At 32.8% G+C, this 17,001-nt stretch overlaps 2 protein-coding genes across 5 annotated transcripts; one reads left to right on the top strand and one right to left on the bottom strand.

The window, feature by feature from the left end:
• Nucleotides 1-2,983: 2,983 nt before the first annotated feature.
• Nucleotides 2,984-11,585, top strand: LOC123907928. 4 transcript variants are annotated; one of them, XM_045958394.1, is made up of 11 exons: nucleotides 3,003-3,417; nucleotides 3,535-3,602; nucleotides 4,325-4,395; nucleotides 4,543-4,821; nucleotides 5,789-5,952; nucleotides 6,038-6,093; nucleotides 6,486-6,538; nucleotides 6,623-6,743; nucleotides 7,923-8,020; nucleotides 8,211-8,324; nucleotides 8,946-9,886. In XM_045958394.1, exons 1-10 carry the CDS (start codon nucleotides 3,146-3,148, stop codon nucleotides 8,280-8,282), a joined length of 1,254 nt encoding a protein of 417 aa, XP_045814350.1. In that variant the 5' UTR covers nucleotides 3,003-3,145; the 3' UTR covers nucleotides 8,283-8,324; nucleotides 8,946-9,886. The 4 variants fall into 4 exon arrangements, with proteins under 4 accessions (XP_045814348.1, XP_045814350.1, XP_045814347.1 ...); XM_045958391.1 differs by lacking the exon at nucleotides 8,946-9,886 and adding an exon at nucleotides 11,243-11,585 and having other exon boundaries at nucleotides 3,004-3,417; XM_045958393.1 differs by lacking the exon at nucleotides 8,946-9,886 and adding an exon at nucleotides 8,474-8,593 and having other exon boundaries at nucleotides 3,004-3,417.
• A 640-nt stretch (nucleotides 11,586-12,225) lies between these two features.
• LOC123907929 (pathogenesis-related protein PR-1-like) lies at nucleotides 12,226-13,056 on the bottom strand. Its single transcript, XM_045958395.1, has one exon. The coding sequence runs from the start codon at nucleotides 12,968-12,970 to the stop codon at nucleotides 12,461-12,463; it is 510 nt and encodes a 169-aa protein (XP_045814351.1). The 5' UTR covers nucleotides 12,971-13,056; the 3' UTR covers nucleotides 12,226-12,460.
• Between the last annotated feature and the right edge of the window lie 3,945 nt (nucleotides 13,057-17,001).

The following is a 17,001-nucleotide window of genomic DNA, read 5'->3' on the forward strand; positions in this document are numbered from 1 at the left end:
GTATTTGGATTTTGGCTCTATTGTAGAAAGTCATTGGGTTTCAAGCGTAATTGGTTAATTCTCACGTCGATTATTAAGAATGTTTAATTCATAAGACAGATGATCTATTAACCTAATATTTTAAAGTTTTAGGTGGATATGTGACTTCTTCCTCTCTTGTAGTTCTGAAACAATTAACCCGATGTTTCTTCCGAACTTACCAACAAAAGTTGTGTCACATGCACTTTAGAAGCTGTTATATCATATCATCATTAACAAATTAGTTTTGGTCTTTAAATGTGCAAGCCTATTTGCTATAGTTTATAAAATTATTGATAATAATTTTATGAAACATATTAACTAACGTTGAAGAACTAAACTAATACATCCAAGATTGTGGTTGTGTTGTGACTATGTTGAGGTTGAGCCAAACGCATGAGTGGGATGTGGGGGCGAGAAATGTACTTGGAAACACCGGACAGAGATTATACTGTATGTTGGATGATTGCATTGAAGATTAATCACCCGTGAACCAGTCCTCAGTTTTGCCCGTGAGTTCTCTTGTCCATATTATGGGATGAGTTCCCACCATAGTAGTATATAGTATGTTCTAGAAATGATCACGTGTCATGCATATGCAAAGTCCAAGAAGTCACTCATAGTGCAAATCGTTTAGGAAAATTCCGGTGAAAATGATTCTTGGTTTATCTTGCAGCCGAATTATAGACTACTTAGGGCCATTTTTCTGGGAATTAAATGGTTAATAATAAAAAAAATCCAAGAAGTCACAAATGATTAATTTGATGTGTTTGTGCACACAAAGAGTATAGTGTTACGAATGTTTGCTCAATATATGGTAAATAAAATAATTTTATTGATTTAATAGTGATTTTTTTTTTGTAATGCAAGATTATTTTATTTATTTGTACACATTAAATAAAGTACTAGTATGTAACAAAATATAAACATTGAACAATGACGAAGTAATAATGTCTGGCCTTATTTGAAAATATGATTTATAAAATGGTCTCTTGTAGCTTTCTTTACAATTTGTTGACCTAATTACGACAACAATAAAAAAAAACTATGTGTTGGTCCAATTTGGTTTTAGGTGACAAATGGAGGGCTTGGATCTAAAGTAAAAAGTACTCCTATATAAAGATTTTTTGCATCTTTGATTTAAAAATTTTGAGGTGTAAAATGCAATTTTTTAAAGATGTTAAATATAATTCTATAGGATATTTTACTTTTTTAAATTTTAAAACTAAAACATTATAAAAGACATTTTACACCTTCGAATTTTAAATTCTATAGGTGTAAAAAATGTCGCGGTTCAACTGTGGTTATACTATAATCTGAATTGTAGAATTCCAAAAATTCTTGCCCATGAAGATAAAATTGAAAGTCAAGAAGAAAAAAGAATTGAATTTGGACGGATAAATTCTGTTAAATTAAGTTAAAGAAATTTTAATACGGTCTTATCCGACACACAAGATTAAAGTTTAGAAAAGAATTGGTAAAAAAAAAAAAGAATAAATTTGTATTGATATCAAAGCATTCAATCCACATGCCAGAATGAATTTGGGATAGATTTGAGTACTCAAGGTGTGATTTGCGCAAGGACATGAAAAATGTATATCTTGTAAGCATATTTCTTTATTCTTTCTTTTGGGTCATTAGGATAATGAGTGTCAAATATATCATCACATTGAATTTTGAGCAATTATAAAAAAAATTGAACACTACATTCTAAAATCTTAAAACATTTGATGTATGATTTATCTAATTTATACATGTAACATCTACTTTTCATATCTAACACGACACTCTTGTTCACCCTCCTTATACCAATGTTTTAAGAACCGGACCGGAGGTCGAACCGTTGTGACAACTGGTTCAAGGGTCAACCGGTCGGATCGGTTCAACCGTTATTGAACCGTTTATATTGAACCGTTCATATAATTTTTTCACGTGTTTGAGTCTATGGTTGGAAAGGAAAGATTTTTGATTTTTTAACCTTTCAATTTCAATCCATCATTTTTTTTAATTAAAAAATCAGTTTTTTTTTTTTTTTTTTTTAAGTGAGAGAAAAACCGGCCGGTTTTTCCGGTTCACCGGTTCACACCGGTTCACACCGGTTCATACCGGTTCACACCGGTTTTTGACCGGTTCCACTGACTAGCGGTTCTTGCTAGTCGTCCGGACCGCCGAGGGCACCGGTTCGCGGTCGAACCGGTCGGACCGGCCGGTCCGGTTCGGTTTTTAAAACATTGCCTTATACACACTAACCACTCAAGAACCAGAGTTGTGTGCAATTGGGAGTTTGCCATGCTTAATGTATGAGTCACCTCCTTTATATGTTCAACATTTACTTTTTTTTTTAATTATATCTAATATGACACTCTTACTCAAACCTTATACACGATGTCCAGGACCGGAGTTGTGTGCAATCGAAAATTTGTAAAAGCAGAAATTTTAAACTCAAATTTTATATTTAATTACAATTAAAATTCGAGTTAAGATCTTCCAATTCAAATTGCAATAAAATATGCACGCTGCACTTAATCGAAATCCATCACTTTCCTGTGTCTTATAGTTTTTTTTTTTTTTAACCATGAAATATTAAAGAGTGCCATTGTTGCACTTGTTAAAAAGCAAATGAAGAGATTTTGACTTAAAAATTGAGATTTTAACTTTTTTTGAAGTTTAAAAATTATCATTTACAATTTTTTGACCTGTCTAACTAAAGTTGTTAGAACGCTCATTTTTTTAATCAATTTATTTATATGTATAGCATTTAAAATAAAATAATTTAGGTGAACACTCCGATACACATATTATGTGGATATCTACTCGTACATGGCTTAGATGCGTGATTGTGATTGATTCACAAATTGTATTAATGTAAAAAAAATCAATAAATACTATTTGTAAACCAATCAAAATCATCCACCTCACCAATAATTTATTATTTAATTTTTTTCCTTCATTTTTTTCATTTTTTGTGTGTGACTAAAAGTATGTCCAAACTCCAAATCCTTGTCACCAGCTAAAAGTTATTCATAAATTATGCAGAGACAAAAGAAATCTGAGTCTGATTTGGTGCCAGTGAGCATATTTATTGGTGGCGAAGAAGAAACGATAATAGTAACTGAATAAAGAAGGAATGAATTCGTTTCTACTTTGGACTTTGTGCTTTGCGATCGTTATCATCGTCATTGTTTCCTTCAACTTCAACCTTACGCCATCATTATTCGGATCGATTCTCATCGTTTTTTCGATCATCAAAATGAAATTGCTTCCTCGATTTCGAAGTTCTTGCTTAAACAATCCCAAACCGAATTCAATGGCAGAAACAGATTCTGATGTTGATGTTGATGCTAAGCCCCTTCATATTCCACCACATCTTGTAATCATGGTTAATGGAATCATTGGCAGGTAGGTAGTAATAATCTTCAGCTTAATCACTCTTAATCGTAGCAATTTGCATTTAATTTCAGATTAATTTCTTAGTATATGCAAATTCAAAGTTCTAACTGCATTTGGTATTTTCAGTTCTGCTGATTGGAGATACGGTGCGGAGCAGTTCCTGAAGAAGCTTCCGGATGAAGTCATCGTCCACCGTAACTAACTCTTCCTTTTTTCTTCTATTAGTTTAGTCACACCGAAACTGTGTGTATAATTCAAATGTATGATACTAATAGTTTAAAATAGTTTTACACCGATATGACATTCAATGAGCATCTTGTGTTCCGCCAAATCACAAAATTATTTTGAAATTAGTTGTATGACATGGCAGATTGATGATTTTTTATTGGATGATTGCATAAAACTATTTTACACTGTCAGTGTATGCCCGTTAAACTCCAAATGTATATTGCTTTTCTGTTTTTGAAGTCCTTATATGACATCGATGAAAATTACAAACACATTATTTTTAGTACATTGTGAACTAAATTGAATAAAATTTGTATAGGACCAAAATTAAATAATTGTTACAGATATAAATATATTAAGTTTGACAACTGGTGTAAACAATTGGATTGTGATTTTTCATATAAATGGTGTGACAATCAGTATAGCTTCTCATTTTGTGAATGGTATATACTATATACACAAATAAAAGTGACAGTCACAGATTGCAAAATTTATGTACTGGTACTACCCTCCAATAAAAAGCTTGTTGTTATATTTCCATGTCCATCATTTATTCCTTTTTGAAGAAGCTAAATTAACCCACCTAAATTGGCACCAAAGAGAAACCATAATTTATTCTTGATTTTGTCTCGTGCATTATTTCAAAAAAACTTAATTAACTGTGATTTACATGATATATTGTGGCCAGGCAGTGAATGTAATTCTTCAAAATTGACGTTTGACGGTGTTGACACAATGGGTGAGAGGCTAGCTGAAGAGGTATTTTGGTAGTAGAAATGTGATCCTTTTAGTCTCTTATACTTCCCTGAACTTCAAATTTATGTGGAAAATGATTTTTTTTGTTGACCTTTTGATAATTCATTCACATTTGAATCTCCAGTTTAAACTTAATTCATGTTTATCTAGGTACTATCTGTTGTTAGACGCTGGCCAGGGTTGCAGAAGATCTCCTTTGTGGCACATTCTCTGGGAGGCTTGGTAGCAAGATATGCTATCGCAAGACTCTTTGATTACTCTTCAACAATTGAAGTTGAAGTTACCAGCAGAAATTGCAACTGTAAAGAGGAGGCAAAATGTACGAAGAATTGCATTGAACAACATTACGAAGCCAGAATTGCTGGGTTAGAGCCAATGAACTTTATAACCTTTGCAACACCTCATCTTGGTTCAAGAGGACATAAGCAGGTAGCTTTAAGTTTTCTACGAACAGTATTGTAGCATCATGGATATATCATATACCTACTTTTCTTTTGGCCTTCATTAGTCATCTGCTATTTTTTCTTATTGTTTTTATTTTCTTTCGCTGTATTCCATCAAAATCATCTTTGAATTTAAATCTTTTAGCATTTGAATAATGTTAGCTGAAAATTGCATAAAGGAGGCATGTCATGCCAATGCAAAGGGCAAACAAATGGCATCAATGAAATCATTAGTGAGTTCCTTGATTCCTTCTTGTTTTCTTAGAGAGCTGTGTTATTCGTATGAGGAGAGAAAACCATAAATCACAGGGTTAGAAAAAAGTACAAGAAAGACAAAAACCGAATAATTTCCTTAGCAATTAAATATTGATATGAAAGTTACAAACCACTAACCACTTAATGTGATTTGATCCATATGATCCGGAACCATCGACCGAAGATTAGTAATTAATATTATAGTATATATTAGGTTCAGATTTGTTTTCCTCAAAAACCACTTAATGTGATTTTGCTGTCATCTGTCTTTGAAGGCCCTCCTTTGCAGGTATGGATATTTGAAGACATGCTGAAAATTTTCATGCAAAATTTTAAGTAGGCTCAATTAGTAGCTCATATGGTAATCATTTCCTAAATTGCTATCATATCTTACATAAAGAATGTTCCGGTTCTTTTTCTTTGTCACGTTTTTTCATATTATTATTACAGTGAAACAGCGAATTTCTGACCATTTGAAAATATACAAACATTGGAATTATATTATATTTGCAGTATGAGACAAAAATGGTTGCATCTTTTTCATTCTCTGTAAACTGTAGCTATTGTAGTCAAGCTGTTGGGATAGGTTTCCTAGGTATATTTTGATTATTTAAGGTATTGGATCTAAGAATCTATGTGTGTGCACATACTGGAACAATATCTCTTATTTTTACTCCTTATTTTTCTGGTTCTTGTAGCTTCCATTTCTCTGTGGCATTCCTTTCCTTGAAAGAAAAGCATCCCAAACTGCGCATTTAGTTACAGGGAGAACTGGAAAGCACCTCTTCCTCATGGACAACGATGATGGAAAGCCTCCTCTTCTCCTCCGAATGGTTGATGATTCTGATGATTTAAAGTTTATGTTAGTATTAACGAGTCAGTTAAATTTTTAGATGCTTCTATTCCATTCTTCATTACTTCCAATTTAATTTTTAATGATTCTGTAGGTCAGCTTTATGTGCGTTTAAGCGTCGGGTAGCATATGCAAATGCAAACTTTGACCGTATCCTCTTTTCAAGTTAGATTTCTTTTTGTTTATCAATATTCATATTGTACAGAAACTTAAGCGTAATGAATACTATAGTGTCAATGGCCCATGTCAAAGTTAGCGCATGGAGCTTACATGTATACTGTGAAGTGGAACATGGACAAAGACATGATATTGAAATTATTTCAATTGGGGTTTACTCTGATGTAAATCAGAATTTATTGACAGCCCTACAGGCTTGTCATCACGCTCCTATGGCACATGGGCTAATTATTTTCCTGAAACCGTATATTGTGACACCTATGCATATCTAACTTTAAGAAGATAGAGCAATAATTATTATTGTGAAGGAATAAGCCATTTCTCTTGACAATTATATCTTGTAAATTTCTTGACTTGTGTCAAAGATATGGTTGGATGGCGCACCTCATCGATTCGGCGTCAACATGAACTTCCAAAGGTAAAGACTTTCTGATGATTCTCGATCTCTATATTTTAGAAGGTTTATGGAGAGTAAATTTACATTCCGTCTTTTTTGTGCTAGTTTAATCATCAAGTAATTGATGAGAAATACCCACACATTGTACACACCAAAAGTGAGACCGTTGATGATATTTCCAGCAAAGAATCTACTAATGTTGGAGGCGAAACAATTGATATGGAAGGTTTGTTTCGTTTTTCTGAAGAAAAAAAAAGCTGTCTGTTTTAAAATATAAACCTCTTTTTCCACTCTTTTGGTATTTGTGAAAGAAGTATGGCAAAATAGTATACTTAAGACAAGGAAACTTTCATCTCAGGTTTTATTTTTCTTTGGGGATAGTCAGGCACTTTTTGGTAGGATTATTAGTAGTGTCTAGTTCCAGAATAAAGTATAAAACAATCTCCTTTCCTCTTTTTGACTTTATTCTTCATGTTTATTTTTAACTTTTTGCACCTTCATATTGTTTGTTTCTAAAAATCTTACTACACTTCACACTCAAAGTGCTGGTTAACATTTTAATGGACACGCAATAATATTTAAGCAGTAAGCATTAAGATTATGTTATGATGATGTTTTTATATCAAGAAAAGGATATTTGGTTAACAATGGCATAAGCTTTGTAAGATACAAGAAAATGAGCTTTGTAAGGTACAAGACAACAAAATTTCCATTGAACTTTGAGTGTTATGATATGTTCTTTTCATAGGAGCTAGGAAAAATTATTTTTCTTGGCAAGATTTTTAACCAAATTATCTACTATTAATTAGATATATAGTAAGTAATGGTGATATAGGAGAAAATAAATTTTGTATGATTTTAGTTTCTGATAGTAACTTAGTCTGACGGCCTAACTGTTAAAGAACTGATCTACCTATGTGCCTTTCTTTGGAAGTTTATAGTTTACTGGTACAAATTTGAGGGTTAAATTGCAATTTTGTGTATCTCCGTGATCAACTGATTCTTGCCACAAACTGGCTTGTAAATTCTAAGTTTGAGTTCTTTTATTTTATTATATTATATCTGGTAGATTTGTGATACTCTCACAAGCTTTTTACTAACAGTGTCTGAATTTTACTGCCCTACCAAATTTTGATATATAGCCAATTGGCAGTTTGGGAGTACAATTTTGTATAAACCAGATAAAAAACTAGCGTGTTATATGCATATCGATAATTTTTTTTCCCTTCAGATTATTATTGTATATTTGAATCTTACAAGTTACCCTTGCATAAAATCTCATATTGTAATTGCAAATATTCTAGTTGAAAATATTATTTTGTCGAAGAATTCCAATAAAATTTCATTTTCAAAATGTGCATGTGTCAGTATTATAACTAGCTTTCAAAACTTATGCTTTTTGTAGAGGAGATGATAAGGGGTCTCACTCGGGTTCCTTGGGAGCGTGTGGATGTAAGCTTTCGGAAGAGTAAACAGCGGTTTGTTGCTCACAGTACAATCCAGGTAAAGTTTTTATCTTATAGCTTTCCTGCAAAAACTGTTAAATATATTTTGAACCACTTCAGAACTGCATTGCACAATACAAGTTTATTTTAAGATGATCTGCTTATTTTAAGCTAAATTATTAAAAATAATGGCCACACCTTCAGCTAGACCTTCCTTGATATTTTTATTTGTCTGTTTTTACTCCCAGGTGAAAATCTACTGGATGCATTCAGATGGTTCTGACGTGATCTTCCACATGATAGATAACTTCCTTGTCTAGTCTCTAACATTATTGTCAGATTCGGTGTCAACAATCAATGTTGTGAGTCTTCTTCCCCTGAATATAGTATTGCAAATTTGCAACATACTAGGTTTTGTTAAGCGTTAGCTTCGAAAGTTGATTACTTAATTGGTGTGCACCTTCATTTACATTAGTACTGATAATTCCTAATAACTTGTTCATATATTCAGGCTATTGAAAATTTTACATAGAAAAGTTGTTTCAATTGCAATCTGTCTTGTTAAAATATGTTGAAATTACAGTAGACGATGCAACTTGTTTAAAATTCCATGAACAAAATATTTGGTTAATTGTTTCTTGCAATGCACAAAATGTGTATTATTGGATTGATTATTTCTTGCATTGGACAAAATGTTTCTCCAGAAGTCCTTGTAATTATCCATTTTCGTTTTTCTGGGGTGTTATACATGTTGACATATGCTTTAGTAGGGAAGTTTGAATAGAATCAAGTCGGTACTTATCACATACTAGTAAACCTTTAAAATCACTGTGAAACAATATTTAGGTGGAAAGAGAAAATGTTTTCCGCCTTGCAAAATAGTGTCCCAATATGGTTATTGATTACTATAGAGTTTACGAAACATCACCTGTCTGTCATTATTTATGACCTGAACGAACTGACACAAATAAACATTCTCTTAGTTTGAATGGGACAATGTTTTATGGTCATTTTTCTGATTCAAAGGCCAAGTGACTTCCTGTGTGCACTTGTGTATTCTTTGGTCAGAGGGATTTGGAAAGAAGAGAAAGGTAATAGACAAGAAGCTTGTAAACAACTGTTATACTATCATGTTTGTTGATAACAAATACTGATCGATGAAGCAACGAATATGGAGAAGAAGACTGAACAAGAGGGAATACTGTATTGGGTCTTAATCATAACAAACCCAAGATTTGGAAGGTCCTATACTCACAAGAAGACTAGGGATGCTGAGTGTGAGAGTTAGTAACAGTAACAGACATAGCATGATTCTTAGGCAATGTTGAGGGATATAGGGTGAGTTGGACTCTGGAGGTTATTGCGAGGTAGTTTGTCATTTTGTGAATTAAGATAAGTCTTGGCTCTACCAACACTTTAAAGTAGAATAATCAGTTCTACTATCTCATTTTTCCTCTCCTCTGCCGAGACACCACCACCATAGCCAAATATTCATCATTTTGCAATTAATTTTTTTTTTGAACAAGTCATTTTGCAATTCATCATCCTAGAACCAATGCAAGTTATTTATGGGATTTGAGAAGAGACATATCCAAAAAATTTAATTGATGAGGTTATAGTTATTTATTATAAATATTTAACTTAATTGTATTTTTTTGTCTTCTATTTTGTAACTCTTACGAAAATAGTCATATTTGCGAATATTTTGGACACAAAGTGCTATTTTCTTGTCATGTGATAACAATATCTTAGCAATTTAATATTATTCCCGAGATAGCCTTAGAGTCTAGAAAGAGCAGGAGGAGTTCTTGCAATTGAAACAGGGAACTATAAACTATATAAGATTGATCTATTTGGTCTGAGGTGCTCAACAAAGGTATGCCAGTTATGCAGAGTTGGTGCAACAATGTTATGTTACAGAGGCAAGTCTAAAGAAGATTCAAAAGTAAAGAGAGCGAGCGTCGCAACAAAAAAGGATTTTGACAAATAGATACTAATTTGGTCTCAAAACAGATTATAAGTCTACTTACACATATGAATTTGATCTGATTACTAACTTGGACGACGATAGTGCTGCTTTTGATTCAATTGACATAACTTGTTTTCAAATAGCAGTGATAGAAAAACACTCAATTGGAGTTAATACGAATCAAATTGTCTATGCTTTAAAAAACACATTGAGCTGTCTATGCTTTAAAAAAACAACTTGAGAAACTGAAATTGCAGAGTTATAAAGTTGACTCGGTGGCGGTGATAAAAGTGATTTTAGGTTTTATGCAAGCATACTAGCACGGTAATAAGCTTGGTTTGGGGTCATATAACCGAAACATTAACCAATACATAAAAATTAAGCAGTAATAAGCTTGGTTTGGGGTCATATAACCGAAACATTAACCAATACATAAAAATTAAGCATACAATGGTGTGATAGCAAAAGGTATTTAAGTGCAGAAAAAATTAACTTCCAAATTAAAATGCTCCCTCCAAAAACAAACTTAAACTACTCACTATGTCTCGTAATCATAAACTGGATTGAGTCGTACAGCTAACATTTATCTTTAAGTTTAACGGTTAGATCTTTAAGTTTTTATGTAATGATTTAAGAGTTTTTGTGTTTAACAGTTAGGTATTTCAAGTTTTTATGTAATAAGTAGGTTTTTTTTAACTTCTAACTTGTTGTACAGTACCATTATCCTTTCACTCATTCTCCATTATAAAAAATTGTTGAACTATTACTCTTTCAGTTTATTTCCTCCAACACATGTATCTTTTTCATCAAAATATTCACTGTGGTGGAAGTCAACCTTAATGGTCATGATGCAACAAGGTAACATAAGTTAACTAAAAGGATAACAGTATAGCAAAATAGAAATATAAAAGATCTATTTATTATCTAAAAAACTTAAAGGAGATTTATAAAATTCCTTAATGTATTTGACCTAACTATTAGTTATAGAATTGGTTTTGATATTTGGTTGATGCTTGGATGTGGACAATCAATAAGTCAAAGTAAAAAAGAAATTAGGTGAAAGGGTATATATCATATCATTGGCTGGGGGAATCATCATCGCATGTGCATATGCATTTATCCAATTCAGGATTTTTTGATGAAGGATAACTGAAAAATTAATATAACTAAGTGAGTAACTCATGAAGTTATAGAAAACTAAAATCAGAAAGTTCAAATTTTAAGTTAAAAGATATATGAAACTCAAATTAGACTGCGTGCATTAGCTGACAATGTAATTTTACATTGACTCATTTTTCTTTTCTCTCAAAGGTCACAAGACATAATGTCAATGAGTAGTGGATCTCAACTCAATTTGCTCATTTTTAAACATTCATCATTATCACAAAATTTCAAGAGTTGTTCAAAGATCAAGTGAAAAGTCCTCCAAGACCAAGTCTTCAATAGCTGAAAATTTGCATGCAAATTTGCATGCCTTTAATTGATAGATTGCTATGACTCATTTTGATTATCATGCATTAGCAACAACCACATAAGTGATTTTTATCTATGAAAGTATTAAAACAAAGTTGTACAACAAAATGAAAAATGAAATTCTCACCAATTATATGATAATTGGTTTTTACTTTATGAAATAACCACGAACACAACTTCAATATTAAGTTGGATTATTGCTATTTTACTTGTAGATTTTATCCATATTCGGCTTATATGAACTCCTTTTTTTTTTCTTCTTATTATTTTAATAAGAGGAGATGCTGCTATCTTTTTCTTCTTTACGGTTACTTGTTTTTTTCAGCTTAGTTAGTTGCCACTCATATGTTAGCTATAATTGTTGGCTAGCATCTATTCTCTTGATATCGATATCGTTGTGACAAATGTGAGGTGAGTTAAGTCTCATATTACTTAGAAAAATGGAGGTTGAATATTTTATAAGTGAGAGGACCCATAAAACTATTGCATTAAGGTTTTAAGTAAAAGTGTGGTGTGCAACTCACTTATACTATTGTTTTGAGCCCAATGTGGATAATCTCTCGGCTGCCCTCTGGTTTCAGCCCCCTTCCGATCGCAGTTGCGGAGATGAAACTATGGTCCTCTGCCTACCAATGTCTCTGCTGTACTAATTAGCACCAACAGGTTTTGAATTCGGAACCTGAATCTAAAACATATGTCTTTAGAGTTGATAAACTTGTCTTATAATTTTAATCAAGTCTCAAACCTTTAAATAATTTGATTAACTCGTGAACTTTTTAAATAATCTATGACTAAAAATCTAAAATTAAGAGACAATAAGATAAAAAGAAAAACGTGAGACTAATTAAAAAGCAGACATACAAGTACATTAACATTAATAATAAACTGAGATACAGAGGAGTTAAACAATTTAATGCACATGAGGCAGTTTCCAATCAATAAAGTCACATGCCAAACATACAATAAGGATATGGCTATTAACCTATATGATAACATTATTGAGCTGTGTTTGCCTCTATGCTTTCTTCAATCCCCTTTTGATTTAGGCATTTCCTTTCAATAAGGTCTCTCTCCATAGTAATTTCCAGGAGGATCATAGTTACAAGTCATGAAAGTACCTTTATTATCAGAACACACAACACTAGCACATCCAACTTTGGTAGTGCTACCCCACACAATTTGTGTATAATGTCCACACATTTCTCCATCAACACAAGAATTTTGCCCATAATTGTAATACTGTTTTTCATCCACCCAAGCACTCACTGCTTGTGCTGGATTCCACCCAAAACCACTACCCCAAAAAATATTCTCACCATATGGCCCATTAGAATGTTCCAAGACACAGTCATCGCGCCTCTGGTTCGCGTACCATTGTGCGTAATGCATTAGCTTATCGTCCCACACTAACGGTTGTTGCCCCACCGCAACTCGAGCAATGTTCTGTGGAATCAGAAATTGGTTTGTGAAGCTTCTGTAATTGGAATGTTTATAATTGGCACTTACATGGGAAGTGAATGTGAGAATCAGCAGAAAAGGGATGAAACTAAAACACCTAAGATTCATTTTTGAGGATGTTTTGTGTTGCTAATTGGTATTAATATTTTTGTGACAAAGAATGCGAGAGTAGAGACTCTATAAATAATGCAAATGTGGTTTGAAATGAGTGAAAGCCTGCAATGTCAACTTGTTGGATTTTAGTGGCACCCATGTTAGATTATCATTCAATTTTTTAACCTTTTGTTATTATTTAATTGAAACGGTTATCGGTTTTATTTTTTATTTAAATTTTTATTGGTTGGATATTAATATATGTCTACTTTTGGAGGCTAATTATGTTACGATTCTCCCTTTTTAGCACATGGGTTGGGTTACGTTTTTCTAACTCTCTATGATTGGATATTGTCCCGTGAGTGTAATAGTCTTTTACTTTTTTAATTAAACAGAATACTAGCCGTGATTTAAGTAGTTAAGATTTCACTTTCTTTCAAGCAATGAAAAAAAATAAGGCCAAGTGGCTTCCTGTGTGCACTTGTGTATTCGTTGGTCTGAGGGATTTAGAAAGAAGAGAAAGGTAATAGACAGGAAGCTTTGTAAACAACTGTTATGCTTTCATGTTTGTTGATAGTAAGTACTGATCGATGAAGCATCGAATAGGGAGAAGAAGACTGAACAAGAGGGCTGTATTGGGTCTTAATCATAACAAACCCAAGATTTGGAAGGTCCTATACTCACAAGAAGAATAGGGATGCTGAGAGTGAGAGTTAGTAACACTATTGCTGACTTGGCATGATTGTTGGGCAATGTTGAGGGATATAGGGTGAGTGTGGACTCTGGAGGTTATTTGGAAGTGGTAAGGGTTTTGGTCCTTTTAAATATGTGGTCATGAATTCGATTTCTGACTCATGCGTATGGAGAAAATTTGGTTAGACCGAGAGAATCCACCTTGTGTGTCCCACAAATTATTGAACAGAGATTAGTCATTGTTAATGGTGGTGTAAATTTCGTACCAATATCATATTATGGTAACACCAAAAAAGGACATGGCTCTGGTATTGGTGTTGGTATTCATGTTTGTAAGAGCTTAGCCTCCTCAAAATCAAGTTTAAAGTAACAGGGAATAATCAGTTCTACTATCTCATTTTTCCTCTCCTCCGCTGAGATACCACCACCATAGCCAAATATTCATCATTTTGCAATTCATCATCCTATCCTAGAACCAATGCAAGTTATTTATGGGAATTTTAATTGGTGAGGTTATAGTTATTTATTATAAATATTTAACTTAATTGTATTTTTTGTCTTCTATTTTATCACTCTTACGAAAATAGTCATATTTGCGAATTTTTTACGTTCAAAAAGTATCACATTTGTTTCAAATTTGGTCTACACTCAATCTTTTAGCCTAAAAAATGGTTACTTTGGACCCAAAGTGCTATTTTCTTGTCATGTACTAACAATATTTTAGCAATTTAATATTATTCCCGAGATAGCCTTAATTAAGAGTCTAGAAAGAACAGGAGGAGTTCTTGCAATTGAAACAGGGAACTATTAACTATATAAGATTTGATCAATTCAAATTTGGTCTGAGAGGTGCTCAACAAAGGTATGCCAGTTAGGCAGAGTTGGTGCAACATTGTTATGTTACATAGGCAAGTCTAAAGAAGATTCAAAAGTAAAGAGAGCGAGCGTCGCAACAAAAAAGGATTTTGACAAATAGATACTAATTTGGTCTCAAACAGATTATATGTCTACTTACACATATGAATTTGATCTGATTACTAACTTGGACGACGATAGTGCTGCTTTCGATTCAATTGACATGACTTGTTTTCAAATAGCAGTGATAGAAAAAAACTCAAATGGAATTAATACGAATCAAATTGTCTAACAATATATATAAGAGATTAGAAAACACATTGACCTGTCTATGCTTTAAAAAAACAACTTAAGAAATTGAAATTGCAGAGTTATGAGTTGACTCGGTGGTAGTTGTTGGAGATTGCCTTTAAAAACAATGATAAAAATTGTGGTACTGCTGGAATTTGCGCACCATGCGCAGGTATGAGGCGCAAAACTGGGGGCAGGTCACTGGAACCTGCGCACCATGCACCAGTTCCTGCGCCCTAGTTGCCAGTTGCAGTATAAATATGCTGCTATGTTTTTGTGCAGCCGCAAGAGAGAGAAACTGTGAGGTTTTTAGGGTTTTGCTTTCAACACAAAAGCTAGAGTGTTAGAGGGTTTTTCTTGGGTAATCTCTAGGGTTGGGGAAGTGATTGTAACACCTTAGAAACACTTATTGATTGAATCTCTTGGTCACGGGGAGAGATTCGGGAAAAGGGTAGAATTTAGGAAAACTCTAAATTCTTGCAACTCTTGTATTGAATCTTTGTAATCTAAGTTTTTCATTGATAGTGGAACGGAGAGTGCTCTCTCCCCCATAGTAGGTTGGTTTCAACCGAACTGAGTAACAATCTATCAATGTTCTTTATCGCTTTTGGTAGTTTTAGCTTTTGTGTTTAATTGTCCATTCATTTTGATTTGGTTGCTTCAATTCATTTGTCCCACACACTAAAAGATTTATTGGTGTGGTTTCGTTCGAATTCAGTGATAAAAGTAATTTTAGGTTTGATTCAAGCACACTAGCACAGTAATAAGCTTGGCTTGGGGTCATATAACCGAAACATTAACCAATACATAAAAATTAAGCATACAATACAATGGTGTGATAGCAAAAGGTATTTAAGTGCAGAAAAAATTAACTTCCAAATTAAAATGTTCCCTCAAAAACAAACTTAAACTACTCACTATGTCTCTCAATTCGTTCAAATAAGAGTTGTACCCCGTAAAGGTAATCATAAATAGGATTCAGTCGAACACTTAACATTTAGGTCTTTAAGTTTAACGGTTAGATCTTTAAGTTTTTATGTAATAATTTAAGAGTTTTTAAGTTTAAGTTAGGTATTTTAAGTTTTTATGTAATAAATAGGTTTTTTAAACTTTTAATTTGTTGTACGGTACCATTATCCTTTCACTCATTCTCCATTATAAAAAATTGTTGAACTACTACTCTTTCAGTTCATTTCCTCCGATATGTGTGTCTTTTTCATCAAAATATTCATCGTGGTGGAAGTCAACCTTAATGGTCACAATACAAGGTAACAGAGGTTAACTAAAAGGATAACAGTGTAACAAATTAGAAATATAAAAGATATATATTCAAAATGTATTTGACCTAACTATTAGTTATAAAATTGGTTTTGATATTTGGTTGATGCTTGGATGGGGACAATCAATAAGTCAAAGTAAAAAAGAAATTAGGTGAGAGGGTATATATCATTGGCTGGGGGAATCATCATCACATGTGCATATGCATTTATCCAATTCAGGATTTTTTGATGAAGGATAACTGAAAAATTAATATAACTAAGCGAGTAACCATGAAGTTATAGAAAATTAAAATCAGAAAGTTCAAATTTTAAGTTAAAAGATATGAGACTCAAATTAGACTGCATTGTTGGATTTATCTCCTTTTATTTATTTATTAATTTGAATAAGGGATAATTACTGCTAAGTGCACATTGTGGTAATTGTCCATTAAGCCTAAATTGTGGTCTTTATTCTTTCCCTAAAATATAGTAACCGCCCATAAAGATAGTGTGGCAGTTATGATTGCACTTAAGATATTTTTGTGATGGACAAAAATTATAAATAGAGTGCAACCCTTGTTTTGGTTCCCTAAGCCTCATATCTCTATTCAGTGACTTACACCATCTAAGAGAGATTGTAGAAGGTTTAGAAGAGCCTCAACAACCTCAAGCAAGATCAATCCTCAACAAGAACAAGTTATAGCAATGGCGGGAGGTATTTCGGCTATTTAAATTCAATTTTGTTTCCGCTGTTTAAGGTTGAATTTCGTTTATGAATTAGTAGAAATTCTTACATTTGGTATCAGAGCCCTATTTGCCTCTGCCTTGCAATTTCGTGTTCTGATTATTGCAGTTTTAATCCATTCTAAATTTTTTGATGTTTGTAACTGTTTAATTTATACACAGAGAATCTTTAAACCATATAGAAATAATTTCGATTCATGTGAT

The sequence above is a fragment of the Trifolium pratense genome, linkage group LG2 (genome assembly GCF_020283565.1).
Source record: "Trifolium pratense cultivar HEN17-A07 linkage group LG2, ARS_RC_1.1, whole genome shotgun sequence".
Lineage (NCBI taxonomy): Eukaryota > Viridiplantae > Streptophyta > Magnoliopsida > Fabales > Fabaceae > Trifolium > Trifolium pratense.

Coding starts and splice junctions, on each gene's coding strand:
- LOC123907928 (XM_045958392.1), top strand. CDS start 3,146: ATGAATTCGTTTCTACTTTGGACTTTGTGCTTTGCGATCGTTATCATC. Junction 6,094..6,485: donor TGCAAATGCAAACTTTGACC/GTATCCTCTTTT, acceptor CTTGTGTCAAAG/ATATGGTTGGATGGCGCACC. Junction 8,021..8,210: donor TTGCTCACAGTACAATCCAG/GTAAAGTTTTTA, acceptor TTTTACTCCCAG/GTGAAAATCTACTGGATGCA.
- LOC123907929 (XM_045958395.1), bottom strand. CDS start 12,970: ATGAATCTTAGGTGTTTTAGTTTCATCCCTTTTCTGCTGATTCTCACA.